We start from the raw sequence: 21,784 nt of genomic DNA, 5'->3' as shown, positions 1-21,784 counted from the left end.
TCCCGGGTTCGATCCCCGGCCAGTTCAAATCCGGGAACTTTTCTAACGTTGGAAGTGGCACCGGCGTCCACCCAGCGTCGAATAACATGGGTACCCGGGGGAAACCCTGGGGGGTAAAGGTGGTTAGGGGCGTGGTGCTGATCACATCACCCCCACTCACGACCGGATCAAGAAAGTGTGGGGCATTACCCCTACACCCCCTATACGCCTTCATGGCATGGTGCTAAGCACAGGGGAACACTTTACTTTTTTACTTTTACTTTACATTAACCCTTACACATAGCATTGAGCAAAATTCGAGGGAAATTCTCATTTCTGGACTTTCCTTGGTGGTAGATGAAAACGTCAATTTCTAACCTGGTTGCTGCATTTTGTCCTCAATTTTTCCAATGGAATAAAAATTAACTATTTTGGTTTTTGGAAAAAAAAGAAGTCTTATTTCCTTATTTTCCTAGTTTGAAATGAAAATGTCAATTACCAGAGGATGGCATTGACAACGACACCAGTTTCACCTATCCTTCTCTTCTGATGTTTATGATGTTCACTGAATATGCAAGAGCAAGAAAAAATACAGGGAACTTGTAGTATTAGTATTACATTGATGGTGTTGCATGAGAATTTCACGTAGGATGACTGGAAGGGAATGTTTGCTGAAGTCGTGCATTTGAAGATTAACATTCCGTGATGTAAAGTCAGAAATATCACTGTGAACATTCTCTTTAACCTTCTAGCAGACGGATAGCCTGAGGATTGGACCTTTTCAAGTGTGAGCTTTCAAACTTGCCACGAATCACACACACACACACAAAGTCATAGCTCGAGAACAACTTGTCGCAGAGAGATGAAATCTGTTTTGTTTTCTTTCTTAAAGACAGAGCTTTTTGCATAGATAACATTTATACATTGTGCCTCTCAATAATTAGTGTTAAAGGAAGGAAGAAAATTGATTTCTTTAAAAAAAAATAGCATATGCAAGCCCGTGTTTATGCCATAGACTGAAGTGAATGGGAAAATGTAGTATGTAGCGGTGGTACATTCCTACAATCATACAAAGTTTCGTTGAAATCAGACTGTTACCTATTGAGTAAAAAATAACAACATTATACTATATGCAAAGTGGCAATGTTGACAGCTTTGGGATAATGGCCAGAATTTTGCTTCTAGCATTGGCCCTATGGACCAAATTTAAACTAAAGACAACAGAAGCTTGCCATGCAACAATTCAATAGTTTCCAAGAGAATGATGGCAGTGGACACCAAAATTATTAGATCATAAAAAATAATTTTGTAGGTATAGGTGAGTATGCCATTTTAGGATATTAATATTACAGTCTACTTCAAAATATGAATATATATATGATGTTCTAATTGATATCCATGGAGCTTATCGTGGTTTGCACAGTAAACACAACTTTCTTGTTCCATGATAGATCACATTTACAATTTCTGTTTTAAGGTTATTCAATACCAAGTATTCCAAAACTCCACGAAGAAACATTGCTGTGTTCATTTTAATGTTATAATGGAGAAAGGCCTCTAGAAACGTTTGAACAGGGAGAAAAAAAAAAAAAAAAAGATGGAGATTAAGGAAGAAGGAAGAAGTGCATGCATTATGCAAGAGTACATCAAATATACATACTATGCCATAGAAAGATAGAAATTTTCTGTTTATAAAACCTTAGTTTTCAAACACACACACACACACACACACACACACACACACACACAAAGAAAAAAATGTGACGAATGGAGCTTACCTTAAAGGCCATAAATTTATGGTATGGTTTTGGAGCCCAAGCATAGATTTCTATGCTTTCCTTCAATGCAATCACTAAAAATTTGATTCTCTCATATTTAACAATTCTAAAATGCACTGCTCCTTGAAGATCTCCTACATTAATCCATCCATTGCGGCGCTCAACTTGCTGAAAACAAAATGATGAAAGGAAAAATCAGATGTATGATTGATAAGTAATAGCATGTGTGGGCATGGAAAAACTCAAAGAAAGGAAAAAAAATGCAGGAACTAGAAACAAAAATATAATTTTTTATGTGCCAATGCAGTCACCCTGGAATGACGAGAATTGACGGAGGTTGTGAGAATGTTGGACATTTGGAGGTGAGACCACGAGTGGGATACAGTGGGTAGTGGAGAGTATAAGAATAGGAGTGGAACACAGTGGAATAAAAGGAGTGGTGGGAGATAAGGAATAGGTTTGCTGGCCCAACTGGAAATGGTGAAGGATGAAAACTATGAACTAAAAAAAGTTGAGACAAAAAAAAATATGAAGGAATTGAATATGAAAAAGAAAGAGGGGTGAAAATTCAGTACATTACGGAAAAAAACATGAAATAGTAGAATCTGGAAGGAAATAAGCAAATATATTATCTCCCAATGAAAAAAAAAAATATTACATGAATTCGTAAATGCAAGAACACATGGACTGGAAAACAGCTGCAAATGTAAATATGGTAGTCAAACAAAACATCCTGTAAGAGAAAAAAATTCCAAACATTTAGAAGAAAAATCTTCAGATTCTGGAGGACATGTAAACTTAACATGTAGATTCACGTCACACTGCCAATGCTAATAAATTACAAAGGAAGTGCCTTCAAGAAGGAATTAGAAATATATAAAAAAATATATCTTACAATAATATAATATTGATGAAGGAAGGACAATTGATAAAACACATTAACCATTACTAAAGTCAATATTTGACAGAAGAAGTGCAGAATTTTAAATGTTGTTATATATTCAAGGGAATGCATCAGTTTGAATTCACAGATTTCAGCCGATACTTTTCTAGAGTGCAGGTGTCTTGCAGAGTCTATAAAAGGCTATAGCACACTTGTGTGCAGTTTAAATACGTAGGAAATCAATCAAGACTCACAAGTCACATTCATTTTGCACCAGTAATGTGTGAAAAACTGGATTTTGTTATTAAATGACAGCTATTGTAACACTGTGGAGCCACGGTGGTCCAGTCGGTATAGCATCTGATGGCCACACAGAAGATCCAGGTTTGATTCCTTCATTTTTGTTATCAGCTTATTTCAACAGCATTGCACATTAGTGTGGCCATCTTGAATGGAATACCATTGCCATGTTCAGAAACTACAGAATTCAAGTTTTATCAATGATATATAACATGATAGGGTTCTGTAAACATGAAAAATCAATGTAAGTGTCACAAAATCACGGAATGACCCTGTACGCTTTCATGTTGGCTGTCTGAATGATTCCGTTCATAATACACACCACAGTTTTTGGGGGCAAAAATTTTGGAAAAAAGTACACATACTACACTGGTCAAAACAATTAGGGGAGCAAGCAAGAAATCCCAAAACCAAAGTTGGAAAGTCAAAAGTAGCAATGTATGTTGATGAAGTGAGTGTGTCCTCAACCAGTACAATTCATCTGTGATGAATCATCAGCATGAAGAGCTCTCTAGTGACACCATAAGGCACGTGGCAGAATTTGTGATATGAGGAGCAATCACGAGGTCACTTGGGAACACCGGTTGTGTGGTGCTGGCAGACCGTAATGCAAATGGGATTCAGTTGAGTAGTGTTGAATAGTAACGAAGGCAGAACAACACGATTTAGGGGAATCTAGCGCATGGAGAGCCATTGGGAGGATGGAAGCAGGGCAAACACAACGTGAGGTGGCTGCAGCCCTTGGTGTGTCACGCAGTGTCATTTCCAGGTTGTGGACACGATTTCAACAGACAGGTACAGTACGAAGGAGCCCTGGGCAAGGTCGCCCACGGTCAACAACAGTTAGGGAAGACCGGTACTTAGCATTGTCGGCTCGCAGGAATAGGCAGCAAACTGCAACTGACTTGCAACGCGGCCTTGTTTTGGCAACAGGACGAAGAGTATCGGGCCAAACTGTACGAAATCGCCTGCTGCGGGAAAGGGGTCTTTATGCAAGAAGACCAATGGTGTGTGTCCCTCTGAATGCCCAACACCGTAGGGCCTGCAGACAGTGGGCTGTGGAACATCGTGAGTGGGGACATGGAGAGTGGAGTTCAGTTCTCTTCTCGGATGAGTCGCGTTTCAGTCTCCAGTCAGATAATCGACGCATTCTCATCTGGAGGGAACGTGGGACTTGCAATTATCCCGCACATGTGCGCGAAGTGTCTCAGTATTGTGGCGGTGGCTTAATGGTATGGGCAGGGATCAGTGTTGGTCGCCGTACCCCCTGCACATTATCCGGAACGGTACCTTGACAGCCTTACGGTACCGGGATTAGATCCTCAGGCCTCATGTTGTCCCAATGGCTGCAGATATCGGTGATGGTTTCATTTTTGTGGGCGATAATGCCCGACATCACCGAGCACGTCTGGTTGACGCCATGCTACGGGATGAGGGTATCGAACGAATGGTATGGCCAGTGTCCTCCCCAGACTTGAATCCCATTGAACATGTGTGGGATACACTTGGAAGACGCATTGCTGCTCGGCCAGCGGCGCCTACAACTCTGCAACAGTTGGAAATGGCCCTTCTGGAGGAATGGGTGAATATCCCGCAGGCTGTCGTTAATAACCTTATTGGTTCCATGCAAAACAGATGTGCAGCTGTCATAGCAGTTCATGGCGACCACATGCCTTATTAGAGGTATGGATCTGTTGCATATCTGTCCATTTCTGTTCTCTTATCACCGTGCTGTTCTCCTGATTTTGTGCAGTACCTTGCAGAAATCACCCCTAGAACTCTGTTGTGCTAATGACTCAATAGACATGAATTGTACTGGTTGAGGACACACTCACCTAATCAAAATACATTGCTACTTTTGACTTACCAACTTTGGTTTTGGGATTTCTTGCTTGCTCCCCTAATTTTTTTGACCAGTGTACATGAGTAAATAAGGCATTTCAGATTTTTTCCATCCCCAGTCAAAAACTGGTGACAGCACATCTTTGTCCAATGCCTATTGTTTCTCTCATGGCTACATTGCATGGCCATCTTTTTCTTTAATTAAATTTCAATAATAATAATAATTTTCAATACCTGCGGAACTTATATTAATTTTGCCTGATTGTATGACAAGCTTCTTAACAAAAGAATAAACTTTTCAGTATTACAGTATCTACATAGAAGCAGCTAAAAATATCATTTTTGGCTAATGAGGCTAACTAACTAACTAACTCTCTAGCCTTCTTAAACCCGAAGGTTCATGGCTGCAGCAACACAGGCCTTCCATCTGTCCCTATCTTGAGCAAGATCTATATACTCTTTCCCATCCCTACCGATTTCCTTAAGGTCCATCTCAACGTTGTCCCTCCATCTTCGTCTTGGTCTTCCTGCAGGTCTCTTACCATCTGGTTTCCCAACAAGAATCTGTAAACTCCTCTTTCCTCTCCCATTCATGCCACATGGCCTGCCCATCTAAGTCTTCTTGATTTAATTATTCTAATAATATCTGGACATGAGTACAAATTATGTAACCTTCTCCACTCACCTGTCTCCTCATCCCTTTTACGTCCTAAGGATCTTATTTTCAAATACTCTCAATTTGTGTTCCTCTTTCAATGTAAGGGACCAAGTTTCACACCCATATAATACTACAGGCAAAATTAGTTTTGTATATTTTAACTTTTAGTTTCTTTGATATTAAACGAGAAGACAAAAGTTTATGAAGAGAGAAGTAACATGCATTTCCTGAATTAAGCCTACTTTTTATTTCCTCTTTAATATAATTTTAATTTGTTAATATTACTCCTAAGTATTTAAATTTGGAAACTGGTTCAAAGGAGTTGTTATCAATAATTAGATTTTGATTATTACCTAACACTTGGTTTCGGCCTGTAAGCATATATTTAGTTTTCTCTTTGTTAACTTCCAAACCTATCTCTTTAGCAGTTTTGAAAAATATTTTAGCATTATTCTTAATTGTATTCACATCATCCCCCAGTAAGTCTACATCATCTGCATATGCTAACAACTGAGTCACAGTAGCTAATGAGGCTACATATTCAAAATACCAAATGAACTCAAACACAAAATGTTAGGATTATTTGTAAAATATTAATTTGTGCACTGTGGAATAAGTTATTGTAAAGAACTTTCATAAGTTGCAGAAGATACATGTCCTTCCTACAACAACATCGTCATTTCATACCATGTGCGTGTGTCCATACATTAGGGCTGAGCCAACAGAATTCTGATACTCTTACCAATTCCCATGCAACAATTACAAATTCTTCAAAATATTGATTAATACTGAAGCAAGTCTTGAAGCTTTCCTGCCGTTGAATGATGATTAAATTCTCTCGAGCTATCAACCAGGTCAATCCTGTAAGTTTCCAAGTTTTGAGAGCTAATGTCAGTCTCATCCTCCCAAGAGAATTTACTCATCATTGATTAATATTATTGTTACTTTTCCACTCCAATCATCTCATTTAATTTGAATGAGCCGTGGTAGCTCAGCCGTTAGGGCATCTGACTACCATGTGAGAGACCCGGGTTCGATCTTTGGCCGAGGGGAACCAGTTTTTTTTCCACTTGTTCAAGCAGCTCTGGCTCCCACCCAGCATAAAGTGGGTACCTGGAGGAAACTCTGGGAGGTAATGGCAGCCAGGGGGTGGTGCTGATTACATCACCCCCACCTTTGACCATGATCAAGACACTGTGGGGCCCTAACTGAACACTGACATGATGCAAAGCAAACGAGAGCACTTTACTTCCTTTTAACTCTTTCTTTAAACTAATTTAAAAATATTCAAGAATTTCATCAAAATATTAACATTCAGTGGATCCTCGATTTTACGTTTTTCAGGGAACCAAGATGAAAGAACTTAAAATGTGGGAAAATGTAATATCAAGGAAAATTTTGAAACATTTTACCATGTTGGAAACATAAAGATTGAATGTATATTGTGGGAAAAAAGTAAAATCTGGGAACGTAAACTCAGGGTTCCACTGTATCTGGTATGCAAAAAACAAAATCCATTTTCCCACTATGCTAATTCAAAATAAATGAAAACTTCAAATTTTACGTAATTATCAGGATAATTAGAATGTGTGAAAATGTCAGTGGCATTTTTTTTGCAGGCTCTGCAAATGACCAATGTATTGGAAGGTATCAGTAAATAAATTCCAATCGATACTTTCCGATACCAATCTCACCAGTATCAGCCTATGCATATGTCCAATACATTGGCATCAGTATTGACTTAGCCCTAATAAATAACACAGTGTTTCTTGTGGTGAGTGTGCTGTAGTGAAACAAACAATATTGTAGGTAAAATGAGCAGCTCAGGGGTAAAACTTGTAACACACAAAAGTATGAAACATAGAAAAACACAGTGAAAGTTTGTCCATTGCAGTGTTGCTTATGGGTTACCCAGATGTTCCCATGTGTTTGTGACCATCACCAGGTACTTAAGGAACTGCATTCACTATTGTACAGCAACTGGACACTGTGCAACAACTGCATACAATGTTAACTCAATTTTGAACAGAGTGTGGTTAACAAGTTTTACTCCCGAGCTACTGAATTTATACATGATCTGCACTATCTACAGTGGAAATTTTACATTTTTCAAGGAACCATGCTAAAAAAAAATATGGGAAAATGTAAAATCGAGGAAAATTTTATATTTGGGACTATAAAGACTGAATGTACGAGGACCATTTATTTTTAACCTCCAATGGACCGTAAAAAAAAAAGACAAGTGTAAGTAACACAATGAATTTATTACCAAAACTTATGTACATACCTGGTTACTTTTCGAAATAATCACCGCATTTGTCATATTGTGGAACGAGCTTTCTGATCCCCTCTGCGAAGAACGTTGCCGCCAGTGATGTGAGATGGGCCTGAACGTTTTGAAGCTCCTCTGACAATAAACAGCTGCATTGATCGTAGTCCCTGGTTTCATAAACAAAACACACCTTTGTGGTCCCAAAAAATGGTAGCCATAACCTTCCTGTAGTTGAAGGTTTGTTTGAACTTCGTCGATTTGTTTGGTGAGTTTTGAGTGCATCCATTGTTTTGACTGTTGTTTGTTTCTGGGGTGACGTACTGAATCGAGGTCTCATCTCCAGTAACAATTGTTTTCAAGAAACCTTCACCTTCAGCCTCATAACGGGTGAGGAGGCCAAAGCTTCCAGACCAATGAGGATCTTCAAAACAACGTTCAGGCCCATCTCACATCACTGGCGGCAACGTTCTTCGCAGAGGGGATCGGAAAGCTCATCCCATGATATGACAAATTTCTGAATCTTCACGGTGATTATTTCGAAAAGTAACCAGGTATGTACATAACTTTTGATAATAAATTCATTTTTTTACTTGCACTTGTCTTCTTTTTTACAGTCCGTCGGAGGTTGACAAAAAAAATGAAAAATCTGGGAACTTAAAATCGGGGTTCTACTGTATTTATATAGACTTACTTTGTTAACTGAATTCTGTGTTTATTCTTACATAGTACAGGTATAGTGTATAGCGTATCATGACATGCAGGCAGAAAAAAATATATGTTTATTTTAAATAGTAAAATCCCAAGTAACAACTGCACAAACATTCAAGATGCACTAAGCTTGGCAAACCTAACCACCTGTGGTTATTAATTTAACTAGAATTAGTTTCAAAATTCACATTTGCATGCATTACTTTAATATGTAAAATTCTACCTTTTAAGAATGAAAAAATAACTATTTGATCACCTACATCACTCACCCCATCCGTGCGGAGTATTTTGGACTTGAGCCAGGAGAGATAATATACTCGTACACGGTTCTTCTTCCCAGAAATTGTCACTAATATGTTTTGTCCTTCTAGAACTTCCATTTGTTGGAATCTCCTGCGTGATATCAACTGGTAAACTTTGCCCTGCCCGCTTCTGTCCAAAAGCATCAATCCATTTTCTGTTCCAATTAACAGATTGACACCTGAAAAGAATTCATCACATCACTATCACATTTCCTTTCAATAATACACAAAAGAATTCCTTATTAAAAGAAAATCATTACTGCTAAAAATATTTCCACAATGGTGTATACACTTCTTATTATTTAACATACCTGATTTTACACATTCGAACTTTATATACTTTGCCTTTCTTGTCCAAATAACGAAACATACTAAAATAGTTGCCTGGTTTTTACATTGTGTCACATTTCAAGTTGATTAGAGAGAAGTGGTTTAACACGTTAACTGCCATGAGACCCAAAAGTGTATCTCAAGTATCGTCATTCATGAAGCCATGATACCCACTTGTGTGTCTCACCTCAGCAATTGCTTCAGGCCGTGATACCCCTATATGGGTTTCACTTGTCATTTGCTAACATGATCAAAGATATTGTTTTGGCTTCAGAATGTTACACTATACTTGTAGCCTGGCCCTAGATAGCAACAGGTGATTACAACAATGGTGTACAAATGGCCGTAACATGTAGTAATAAACCTAGTGCTCTGTGATTATTTATGATGACTTTGTTTTGTTGATTTTCAATACAACAATCGATGCATTTTTAATTCATCCTTGTTTGACATTTGTTGTATTTCAGGCAAGAATTAAACAAAGAAGGAGAAAAATAAAGGAAGAAGAAGAAATAAGACTATATTCAGTGTGACTGAACATGTTGATTGCATTTCGTGCAATATTTTATGGAAGAAGCACTTCTGTTGTATGTTCTGTTGACGATGTATGAACAAGAAACAGAGAATAAGGTTCCAACACTGGACGAGCTTGATAGTTCAAGTGATTGAAGTTCGTTATTTGAAGGAACAAAGTCATTTACAAAAAAAAGTGAGACACAGAAATGGGTCTCATTGCACTCTGATCAAAATTCCCTTCTCCAGGCCACAATACACAAAACTGGGTCTCAAATTTAAATTGAATTTTCAACGTTTCTTGGATTGTTTTGAAATTTCTTGTGCTTCACAGATCTAATGACACCAACTTGATCCATTTTCACAAATTGCTTTTACTTGGCCCCACGATGTCATTCAGACAATCTTGCCTTGGCAGTCAACGTGTTAAGGAACTGATGCTCCATTTTCTTTGAATTTTGCGGTCATGGCAAGCACAGGTTCTGTACCAAAAGTTCAAAGCCCACTCTTAAGATGATACAATTTTGTTTTAAGTCTGCTTTATATACATCTAGGCTAATTGGACTGGACCTACAGTTTAAGTGGGATCCGAACCACTATGTGCTTCAACCGGGTATCAAACTCAGGACCTCTTCATTACACAGAGAAAACATTACCACTATGCCATGTGGATGCCCTGACCTAAGAACGATGAAAATATCAAGGATAATACGAGGGTCCTACCGAAAGTAATGCAAAAGTGGTCATAACCTCTGTATTAACTGATGTAGACCGTTCAAATTGCACATGTAGTTGGAGTGACTCTTGCTCTATACAAACCAGCTACTCAACACAGTCTCCATTTAAAGCAATGCATTTGTGCCATCGTTGAACCCAACTCTAGAATCATCTTTGAAAAAAGTCCGATGTGCACTGTCCGACATCCACTTTTTCACAGCCACTTTCACCTCGTCTGTGTCATCAAATCGTTGTCCCTGAAGACCGTCTTTCATGGGACCAAAAAAGTAGAAGTCTGAGGGTGCCAGATCTGGCTGTACGGTGGATGGGGGACCACGGACCAGCCCATTTTGCCGATCACCTGATTTGTTGCCAAAGAGGTGTGTGGTCGCGCATTGTTATGGTGAATGTGGAACGTTTTCAGGTTCTTGTGTGGTCTCTTCCTCCTAATGGGATTCTCTAAGCTTATGGAATGTCTCAATGTACCGCTCGCTGTTGATGGTACGGCCACATTCCAGGAAATCAAGGAGAATGACGCACAATCAACTCATCCACTCGCTGACGATTCGTGCCAGTGGTCGCAGTTGATGGTCTCCCATTGTGCGGTTTGTCTTCAATGCTGGTTTTGCCTTCTGTAAACTTCTTCATACACCTGTGCACATTGCTCCTCAATGGTGTCATCTCCGTACACATTCTGTAGCCTTCTCTGAATGTCGGACAGTGCACACTGGACTTTTTTCAAAGAGGATTCTTGAGTTGGGTTCAACGATGGTGCAAATGCATCACTTTAAATGGAGACTATGTTGAGTAGCTGGTTTGTATAGAGGAAGAGTCACTCCAACTACATCAGTTAATACAGAGGTTATGACCACTTTTGCATTACTTTCGGTACGGCCCTCGTATGATAGGTATATTAAAGGAAGTGTAAACCCATTTTCTAGGATAAGCCTAGAAACATACTGGACAGCAACAAAGTTTCAAGTATTTGAAAAGTGTAACAGTGACAGTACCAGGATCGATCTAAAGCTGCAGAATAAAATTTAGGGGATCTGATCATGGAAATACAACACAAAACATGCATGCTGTTGTCACAACAAAAGCAACTTTTCATAGGTTTGCCAACTGAAACTAAAGACTACTAGTGACCTGCTTCATTTTTTTCCAATTTGACCACAAGAAACGCATGTTTTGTCAAATGAAACTAGCAAAGCTTGTTCAAGCCAGGCCAATGAGATGCATTGTGTTCTACACTCGAAGAAAGTGGTCAAAGGGGGGAAAGGGTGGAACATAATAAAGGAACTATAAAGGAACATAATAAAATCATTGGTGCTGAGAACTAAAAATAACTGAATTAACATTTTTAAAAAGCATCGCAGTGATAACTCAATTCACGAAAATGTTTTGCACGAGCACACTAAAAAGCAAATGCAAGAAGTGGTGTTTAAGTGATCTCCTGCACCTGTGGAAGCAGGTGTGTGAATATGACCAAGCACAGGCTGCAAGACAGGCTAAAGGAGAATGATGCACACCACCAACTTGGAAGGAAAAGAATGGGCCTTGCTTGCCACCTCATCGATGAAGGCCACAAAATAAACAACCCAAAAATAGTCATGCAAGCTGGAGAGACTATCAAAGAGACCTATGCAGTAGTGACTACCCCTGCCAATCTCAACACCAACCATGGGGCACTTAATAAGGCACCCTGATATTAGGAATATACATGCCCCTCCCAGTCACTTAAAAAAAAAAAAAAAAAAAAGTTTAAACACCTGTAAAAAAAAAAAAAAAAAGCCTCCCCACATACATGAATAGACAATGAACTTTCCCACAGAATGCCAGAAACTCAACGTGTGGCTGAAGAAGGAACCACCATACCCACACTAAAGGAAGAGGAAGGAAAATACAGTTGTCAGCTTGCACTACCATGCTACTTGAAAAAAAAGCCTGCATGTGGCTGATAAAGGTACCAGACAACTGGCGAAATTGATCGCAATAAAAAATTTGCACGGAAAATAAATTTTAAGTAGATTATAATGGATTACCATGAGTATTATTTATTATCGTAATCCAAACTTGCAACAAGAAGCTACATTGTACAACAAAAGGAGACAATAAGATGGGGAAAACATTTCTGAGGAAGAGATAAGGGAAGGGAGTGATGCATGTGTGTTCCTTACAGTTTTAATTTATTAATTAAAAAATATATATATATATACAAATACTCACCCCACAAAGCGGCACACAATATTTCTGAATTAAATCGTTTCTTGTATTTCCTAATCTCTGGAGTATCGGATCCAATGTCATGTGATGTGGGTGTGACGTTGACGTTCACGTGGCTCTCCCTTCTGACTGGCCCTGAGCCGCCTCCAGCATTAAACCCAAAAGTGAGGAAGGACCGCTGCTTCTGCTGCAGATGGGGAGGAGTCTTACTCACAGCCTGTCGGTACTGCAAATGCAGAAGCATAATAACAGCTTTTGCACGTGTTCATTTTAAATTTTAAAAAATAAAACTTAAATCGTCAGAAGAATGCACTTTTTCCATACTTACCTTTTTTGTACATAAGACAAAAATCAGTCAAGTGGTAACACCTTGATATTCTACATAATATTTTCAATTAATAAGAAATGCAAAACTTAAGTTAAAAAAAAATAAGAGAAATGAACCTGACCGATATAGTCTTCGTTTTCAGATTTTTACTTTTAAAAAAAAAAACATAGTACACAATTATGCATTTATATTTTACAAACCTAAGAAAATAGCAGAAATATGTATCCAAATACACACTATTTACAACAATAACATTAATTCATAATTGGGAAAAGAGAGACGCGGTAGTATATAAATACGGAGAAACTAGTACTCACTTTTATCCGCGAAGCTGTTTTTTCTTCTTTTTCGATTAATTTCAGTGGCCACTGACACCCTAACCTACCACAATCAACCCATCCACAAGCAGCCCAGCCACAATCAACCCCCAGCGACCAATATAAATGGTTTGCCTTCCCCTACCATCCCACCACTTCCAACCGCATAACCAAAGCCCTTCTCCCATTTGGCATCAAAGTAGCGCACAAACCCAACTCCAAAATAACTGATAAACTGAACAAGCACAAACGGTACTTCCTCTCCCCCTTAACAACCCAGGTGTATACGATGCAGAGTGTGAATGCAAGGCTCATTACATCGGCAGGTCCATCAGATTTGTCAATGAAAGAATCCAACAACACCTAGCAGATGCGAAAAAAGCCCAACCCACTACTGGTCTTGCTAAACATATTAAATACAATACCCATAAAATTCAAAAGGTTCGAGTCAAACACACTGCCCACACGCTCATAGACACCAAAATCAAGAAAACGCACGCCATAATGCACTTCCCGCACGAACTAAACATCGATAGCAGGCAAGCGCACCACACTTGGATTCCACTACTGCAGCAGTTATCGCCCGGAAATAGCAGACGATGCACCAAGATGCACAGCGCACCTAACGGCAGCCAGAGAACTACGAACAAAAGACGCACGCCAAGCAACAGCGCAGGAAGTTCCAACGAGGATGGTGGCAGTGGCCACTGAAATTAATCGAAAAAGAAGAAAAACAGCTTCGCGGATAAAAGTGAGTACTAGTTTCTCCGCATTCACATTACATTCAATCACATTAAATTGGATAATATAATCATGGAATGTTATAACTATTTTTAACATTATAAGTTACAGTTTGTCTGTTATTTACTAAGTGTCCACCTGCATGTTATTAATGTGTGATATTGCAGATACGAAGATTAATAAGATATGTAAAATATTGTAGAGTAATAGCTTGGTGTAATATGGTTTTCTGTACAGCTTTATATCAGGGTTTTCAGAAATAATTGAGGGGTTACAAAAATTTATTGCAAGTAAACTATTGAATTTTCGTTAATGAAACCAGTTGATAACGATGGAGGAACACAACCAATTTATGCATGCATGTTTTGTTAAGCTGCAAGTTCATATCCCTGCTGCTAGGCAACGATCAAATCACTCACAGTGTTTTGTGCAATGTTTAGGTCTCCAGACCTTACACCGTATGACTTCCTGTTGTGGGGTTTCATCAAAAACAGGGCATTTGTCTCACTGATGATGCATGATATCGCAGCCATAATGGAGAGCATCATCGCAGCGATAAGACGGCCATGTTGATGCGAGTGTTGCAAGTACTAGACTAGCATGTTGATGCTTGCCGTGTCACCCGCGGTGCAAACATTGAACATTTGTAGGTGATAAAAAACCGAGTTCCTTGTTCATTCTGGACTAGTTTCATTAACGCAAGTTCAATACTTTACTTACAATAAATATTTATAACCCTGCAAGTATTTATGAAACACCCTGTATTTTTTTTATATATTCTTCATAATTGGAATCATAGGTGTACTAAATTTTTAATTTTTTTTACCAAAAATTTCAAATCCCTTCCAATAATGGATTCCCTTTTACCTCATCACTGATGGAAAATACTGAAAAAATAAACAAATGAAAATATATCTGACTAGGAGTAATTGTAGGGCATCAACCTACATGGACTTGTTTAAGGAGTGAAATTTTCCTTCACCTTCTTTTTAGGTTTACAGCTTGCAAGAATGTTCTGAAATTCTTTGTTACATATATACAGGGGAACCTCAATTTTACGTTTTTCGGGGACCAAACAGGAAAAAAAAATTACAACGTGGGAAAATGTATAATGCAGGAAAATGTAAAGTCCCGGAAACGTAAAATCAGGGTTCCACTGTAGTTTTGAAAGACAAATTTTCAATACTGTATTATAGATTTTAGATATTTTAAACCTCAGCCTGAACTACATTGCACAAAAGATCTCAACTGCCCACCCAACTTCATAACTCAAATTTCTCTTCAAAATCAGTCACCGGTTCCACGGTCTGTCTTTGGAACTCATTGCACCTCTGGAATGTATCTTTAGTGTATGTTTCTAAGACACAAGTAAAATTTTTCTTATTATGGATAAATTCAGTTCGTTTAATTGGAGATGCACACTGAAATCCATTAATCAACACAATATTCCAAAATTTCAAATTATCAGGAATGAGCGTGTGTGCATTTCATTGTTGTGTGCAGGTAGGTTCGACTTTTATTCTTGCATGTAATTTTTCCCTTTGTTATTTATTATATTGTTTTTCAGTATTATGCAATGACTAAATGCAATATAGAGCAATGTCGATGTAAACATGGTTAAGTTAGTAAAGGTGGATGGAGTATCGTGCTGTTCACATCAACCAAAACCAACGTGTCCCAGTCGGGATCGTACCTGGGACGCCTATTCCTTAAGCTTATATACATGCTATGCAATCAATCATTAACAGTATGCCATTTTCTATTATTATTTGACCAAGTTTTATATTGTTTAACATAAGGACTACTTTCTTTGTATTTAAAAGTTAATTCAAAACTATGCTTCATCCTTGTGTACACACAATTTTATGATAGATTTAAACACAATTTTGCACAGAATAAAAGCCAAATAAATAGCTTCAGTAACGTTAATTTCAGCATCAACAGACTGCATGCACAATTACATTATAAATTCTACGAATTACAAGAAGTAACAAGATTTGAATTCCTAGTCATAAGGCCACTGAAAAGCTACTATCCAAAGCAAATTCAATATTTCACATGCCAGTTCTTCAAATTTTCAAGCCATGAGCTACATCTACGTATGCTAACAGAAACCAAAAGCAGATAAACTGGTTGTACTTACATAGTATTAGTATGTTCTTGTTCCTTGCCCCCATTAGTGGTTTGTGAAAGGAAGTTGCACCAAGAAAGATAAATCATTAGTAGTTTTTACCTTTTTGACAAAAGTTAGAGCTAACCATACACTATGTTAGTGTAAGAATGATAACATTCATTAATCTTCAACAGTTGTTGAACGTTTTTCTGTTTAATTTAACATTAGTATACATGCCAAATGCACAAATGGTATCATGCTAGCCAATACGTCGAATCGAGCAGAAAGTTCAATAACTGGATTCAAATGTTAAATGTGTTTTAAAACTTCAGTAGATTGAACCCTTATTGTGCCAAGCGTTCCTGTCCTGAGTTCAGTGTTTAAACGAAACGACAATGGTGGAAACATGCAAAACAAATAAATCCATGGAAAAAAGGAAGAATATTCAGATGATTTGATTTAACTTTTGTTATTTAGTGTCGCTTTTCTGCCACTTTTGAATAATCGTGACAATGAGATTGAGTGATGATATAATGGAAATTGATAAAGGGACACTAAAGAAACCACCCATGCACAGGTTGAGATTTGAACCCAGGATCCCTGACATCGTATCAAGCTGTGCTAACCACTCTGTCACATAAATGAAAAGGGGAGTAATGAGACAGCCTAACAGAAAACTCTGGCAAATTGATGATGCCTGGCATAGAGTGATTGATTTATTGGGTAGGTGTTTTAAGTCCACTTTATGCACAGTAAGGCTAATTGGGACTGGACCTACAGTTTAAAGTGGGATCCGAACCACTATGTGCCTCGAACCTGGGACCCTTTGACTACAAGGTGACGACGTTACCATTGCGCCATCGAGGAGGCACCTTGGTAAAGAGTGGAATGAATGACATTCACAATTAGTAACAAAATAAATATGAATAACATTCCTTTGAGATGAATGTCGTAAAAAGCAAAGCAACACGTAACACAAAATGTAGTGTTAGAAAAATGCTCCTGACCAAAATAAAATTGAGTAAGAAATTTAAAAACATAATATGGAATCAATTAGCATCATCATTATTGCCAAACAAGGAATAGCATTATGAAAACAGATAAATAAATCTTGATAAATTAACTACATACAGCTCTATGACAGACGAACAATGCTATTCTGAAAGTGAACTGAAATTTTCATATAATGCCGTTTCCTGGGTTACTGTTTCTGTGGGAAGCACATTGAATACTGATTATAAAGTGGAACAAGAGGTGAAATGACAAACTAAACAGCTATAAAAAAAAATGGCCAAGCTGATACGACTTTGAACGAATCCCCCATACGGTGCCAATGCTCTTACGGATTCCCAACAATGTTTGAAAATTGTATTAATTGTAGTTGTTCAAAACATAAGCATCAATTTACCGGACTATTTGCTTTAAAATATTCAAGATCAGGTCATTAAAATAATTGTTATGGAATCACAAAATACAGTTTCCCACACAACACTAGTGTAAAATATATGGAAACTTAAAATTTTGCATAATTTCCATAAAAATTAGACACTGTGAAAGTTCAAGGTGGCATTTTTGCAGACCCAGCGAAATATCAAAATCCAGGAAAGGTAATGGCTGTTAACACCAGAGATGGACAATATCGGAAATTTGATATTGTGATATATCCTCACGAAAATATAGTCACAGACATGATACAATATTTTTTTGGTATCTTGATATCGGCAATATATCGCTGACATGATATATATATATTGCCAAATATTGTGATGATATATATATTTCCAAATATCGTGATGATATATCGCCGACACAATATTAGTGATGGGACTGATTAGTCAGTACTCTATCAGTATCGGCCAATATCGGTGTATCGGTAAAATTACCGAATATTTTACAGATCCGATATATCGATAAATATCTGATAATTTAGTGCAAAATTCTACCATTTTGTTGTAATTTTTATGGATAATCTCCATGCCCCACTTTCTAAAAAAGTAAATTACTAAATACAGAATTTCTTTTGCACTGCAGTCAACTTGAAACACACATTTATTAAGGAGGTTAATGAACCTTTCAGGTTCTTGAAGGACCATTTCTAATTTTATATCAGATCGGTAGAATATCGGGATCAGTAAATTGTACATTGGTACTCTATCGGTTTGAGGCAAAATTTCATATCAGCCCATCCCTACACAATATATATCGCCAAAATATAGTGATGATATATCATCTAGTTGATCGCCTGGACAATATTTTTCCAATATCGCGATACATTGTCTAGGTGATATATTGCCCAACACTACTTTTACTAAATAAAATCCAACCGATACATCAGCATCCGTATCAGGTCAGCCCTAAAAAAAAAAAGTGAAATTATGTCCAGGGCACGCAATATGCATATGTATTTTTTCCCATAAAATCCGAATCTGTAATAAAAAATAGGGGTATCTATTTGAGGGGGAGGGGGTGTTCTTTTGTTGCACCACTAAACTTCCCCCTCCAAACTATCAACTTTTTATTTGGAACATTCTTTTTGTAGGATGATTTTTCTTCAAGATATTCAAATGATTCAGGTTAAAAAAATCAAAATGAAAATTCGTCGATTATAGCGCCATCTATCACAAATCGAAAAAAATGTTTCAGACAAAACTTATGTATTTTTTTCCGTAAAATCCGAATCTGTAATAAAAAATAGGGGTTTCTATTTGAAATTTCAAAGTTGCCCCCTGCCCCACCTACAAGAGGGGGAGGGGGTGTTCTTTTGTTGCACCACTAAACTTCCCCCCCCAAACTATCAACTTTTTATTTGGAACATTTTTTTGTAGGATGATTTTTTTTCAAGATATTCAAATGATTCAGGTTAAAAAAATCACCCAGTATACAGGGTGACTGGAAATTAGAAGTATTCCCTGAAAGGGGTTAAAGTAGAGACAATTTGCAATAAATTTGACTATATGATACACCGTAGTTAGTAGTTTGAGATAATCGAATTTCAATTGTTTTGTTTTTTAAAAAATGACAATTTTCCACATAAAAAGATGAATTGAGAAAAAACTGCTCATTGTATGGAACTTGTTTCAGCATTTTCTGATAGCTAACAAATAAGTGGTTCGTTTAAAAAAAAAAGTTTTTCCCAAATAACAATCACATGTAAGTAACGGGTGGGTCTAAACTTACAAGTGATGATAAAAAAATGCACTCTTAGTTTACTTGGCAACGTATTAATAACAAAAATGGTATGACACAAAGCGTACAAATTACTTAAATTACTTCCTTGTGACATCTGCTATCCAACAAAGTACAAATATTGCTAACATTCACATTTATGTACAAGAAATAATACTTCATTCATCTTCATGTCAATGGAATCAATGAACAATACAATTAAAGAACATTACACATCTTGCTCAAACTGGGCACATCCGTTACGAATGCAGGCATGCAGGTGTTTACGGACATTTGATCTGATGGTGTCCTTGATGTGTTGACCAGCTGTTAAGATCCTCTCCCTGAGCTCTTCTTGTGAGTTTACCTGTGTCTTGTCATGTGGATCCAAATGTAAAAGTTGCAAGGCGTCAAATCGATCGGGTGATCGAGCTGGCCAGTCATCATGCTGATAAATCATGTCACGTCTTGTAGCTAGAGGCACATCCTCCAACAACATTGCCATCCCGTTCCTCAAAAAATGTTCATAAGTGATGCCATTTAAGATTTGGGGCAGGAAAAATGTCTCGATCAAATGATTGTTGATGATGCCCATACATACTTCTGCCTGGGAGTGCGACAGTGGCTGGATGAAAATTACATAAAGAAATGGATTGGCCGAGGTGACCCGATTCCCTGGCTGGCTCGATCCTCCGATTTGAAGCCTTGGGACTTTTACATTTGGAGCCACATGACAAGACACCGGTAAACTTGCAAGAAGAGCTCAGGGAGAGGATCTTAACAGCTGGTCAACACATTAAGGACACCATCACATCACGAGTTACGAGATCAAATGTCCGTAAAAACCTGTATGCCTGCATTCGTAACGGAGGTGACCACTTTGAGCAAGACGTGTAATGTTCTTTAATTGTATTGTTCATTGATTCCATTCACATGAAGATGAATAAAGTATTATTTCTTGTACACAAATGTGGATGTTAGCAACATTTGTACCTTGTTGGATAGCAGATGTCACAAGGAAGTAATTTAAGTAATTTGTACGCTTCGTGTCATACCATTTTTTTTTATTAATACGTTGCCAAGTAAACTAAGAGTGCATTTTTTATCATCACTTGTAAGTTTAGACCCACCCATTACTTACATGTGATTGTCATCTGGGAATTTTTTTTTTCAACGAACCACTTATTTGTTAGCTATCAGAAAACGCTGAAATAAGTTCCATACAATGAGCAGTTTTTTCTCAATTCATCTTTTTATGTGGAAAATTGTCATTTTTAAAAAAACAATTGAAATTCGATTATCTCGAAAACTACTAATTTTCGGACGGGGTACCATATGGTCAAATTTATTGCAAATTGTCTCTACTTTAATCCCTTTCAGAAAATACATCTAATTACCAGTCACCCTTTATATATATTCTTCTCTCTTTTAACTCCCACTTTGAAGTATTATTTTCTCTTACAGTAAGATCATATTTTGGACTCAAATAATTACTGACAAATTTTTATACTGAATATTATCATCCATGTTACCATGCTTTTCATGATAAATACGAGGGCAAATCGAAAAGTCTGTGCACCTAATTTTTTCTAGCTTGTTATTAGTGTTATTACAAAAGCGAGATATTCGAGCGATGCAGTAGGCTTTTCTTGGAACAGCCCTATTGTAACTTCAGATTTCTTCCATGGCACAGCGCTGTTATCAGTTGGCAAAGACGGCCAGAGTGCTCAGGAAGTCCACGCCATATGAGCAGCGAAGTGTTATTCGTTTTTTATGGTGCAAAGGACAAACAGCCACAGATATCAAAAGGGAAATGGAGCCAGTGTATGGGGACAAGCTACTGTCGAACACTCTCCCATCTGCGAGCAGCCATTAAGAAAAAGCATCAGCATATTCGTGAAGTGAGCAATGTGGTCTTCCTCCATGAGAACGCGAAACCACACGTGGCGAAAAAAACAATCGCCAAACTTCAGTCATGGGGGTGGGAGATTATGGAGCATTCCCCATAAGCCCAGACCTAGGCCCCAGTGATTACCATTTTCTTTGGCCCATTAAAGAAGTTCCTGGCAGGACAGAGGTTCACCAACGACACAGAAGTGCAGAACGTTGTTTGTCGTTGGTTCCGTGATCAGCCAGCCAGCTTCTATGCAACGGGCATTGCGAAACTTGTGGTATGGTGAGACAAGAGCCTCAACAGGTGTGGTGATTATGTGCAAAAATAGCAAAAAGTACGTAGAAGATTGTGTATATCTTGTTTTTCTTTTATGGTTGTAATCTGGCAATAAATAGTTAGGCACAAAGTGAAGAAGATTGTTGTTAATTCCAACAAGAAGGTGCAACCTGGCACACTTCGAACGAGACAATGGAGATGCTCCGCAAGTTCTTCAGAGATCGACTGATCTAATAAAAATGGTGCCCACCCCACACCAGATTTGAGTCCTCTGGATTTTTATTTATGGCAGATCTAAAAAGGACAGTGTACCACAACAACCCCATGAGGCTGCATTATCTGCAGAACAACATAATTAGAGCCTTGAGGGACATCCCAAGCAACATATTGAAAAATGTAGAGTTTAGCATGTGTCGTCACGTGAATTTGTTTATTCGAGAAAACT

General features: G+C 37.8%; 1 protein-coding gene across 7 annotated transcripts in view; it reads right to left on the bottom strand.

Annotated features, from left to right (window-relative positions):
- The window catches only part of msn (serine/threonine-protein kinase msn), a 156,293-nt gene that overhangs the window by 25,334 nt on the left and 109,175 nt on the right, over positions 1 to 21,784 (bottom strand). For 4 of the 7 annotated variants that reach the window (XM_083112407.1, XM_083112408.1, XM_083112413.1 and 1 more), the window contains 3 exons: positions 12,509 to 12,731; positions 8,681 to 8,901; positions 1,758 to 1,925 (listed from right to left, as the gene is read on the bottom strand). In XM_083112407.1, coding sequence (XP_082968533.1) covers positions 1,758 to 1,925; positions 8,681 to 8,901; positions 12,509 to 12,731 — 612 coding nt within the window. The remainder of the gene's footprint in view (positions 1 to 1,757; positions 1,926 to 8,680; positions 8,902 to 12,508; positions 12,732 to 21,784) is intronic. The other 3 variants (XM_083112410.1, XM_083112409.1, XM_083112412.1) reach the window with 3 other exon arrangements.

Source organism: Lepisma saccharinum, chromosome 26 (genome assembly GCF_977018435.1).
Source record: "Lepisma saccharinum chromosome 26, izLepSacc3.1, whole genome shotgun sequence".
NCBI lineage: Eukaryota > Metazoa > Arthropoda > Insecta > Zygentoma > Lepismatidae > Lepisma > Lepisma saccharinum.
The sequence above is the reverse complement of the archived record's forward strand: the minus strand, read 5'-3'. Positions and strand labels throughout refer to the sequence as shown.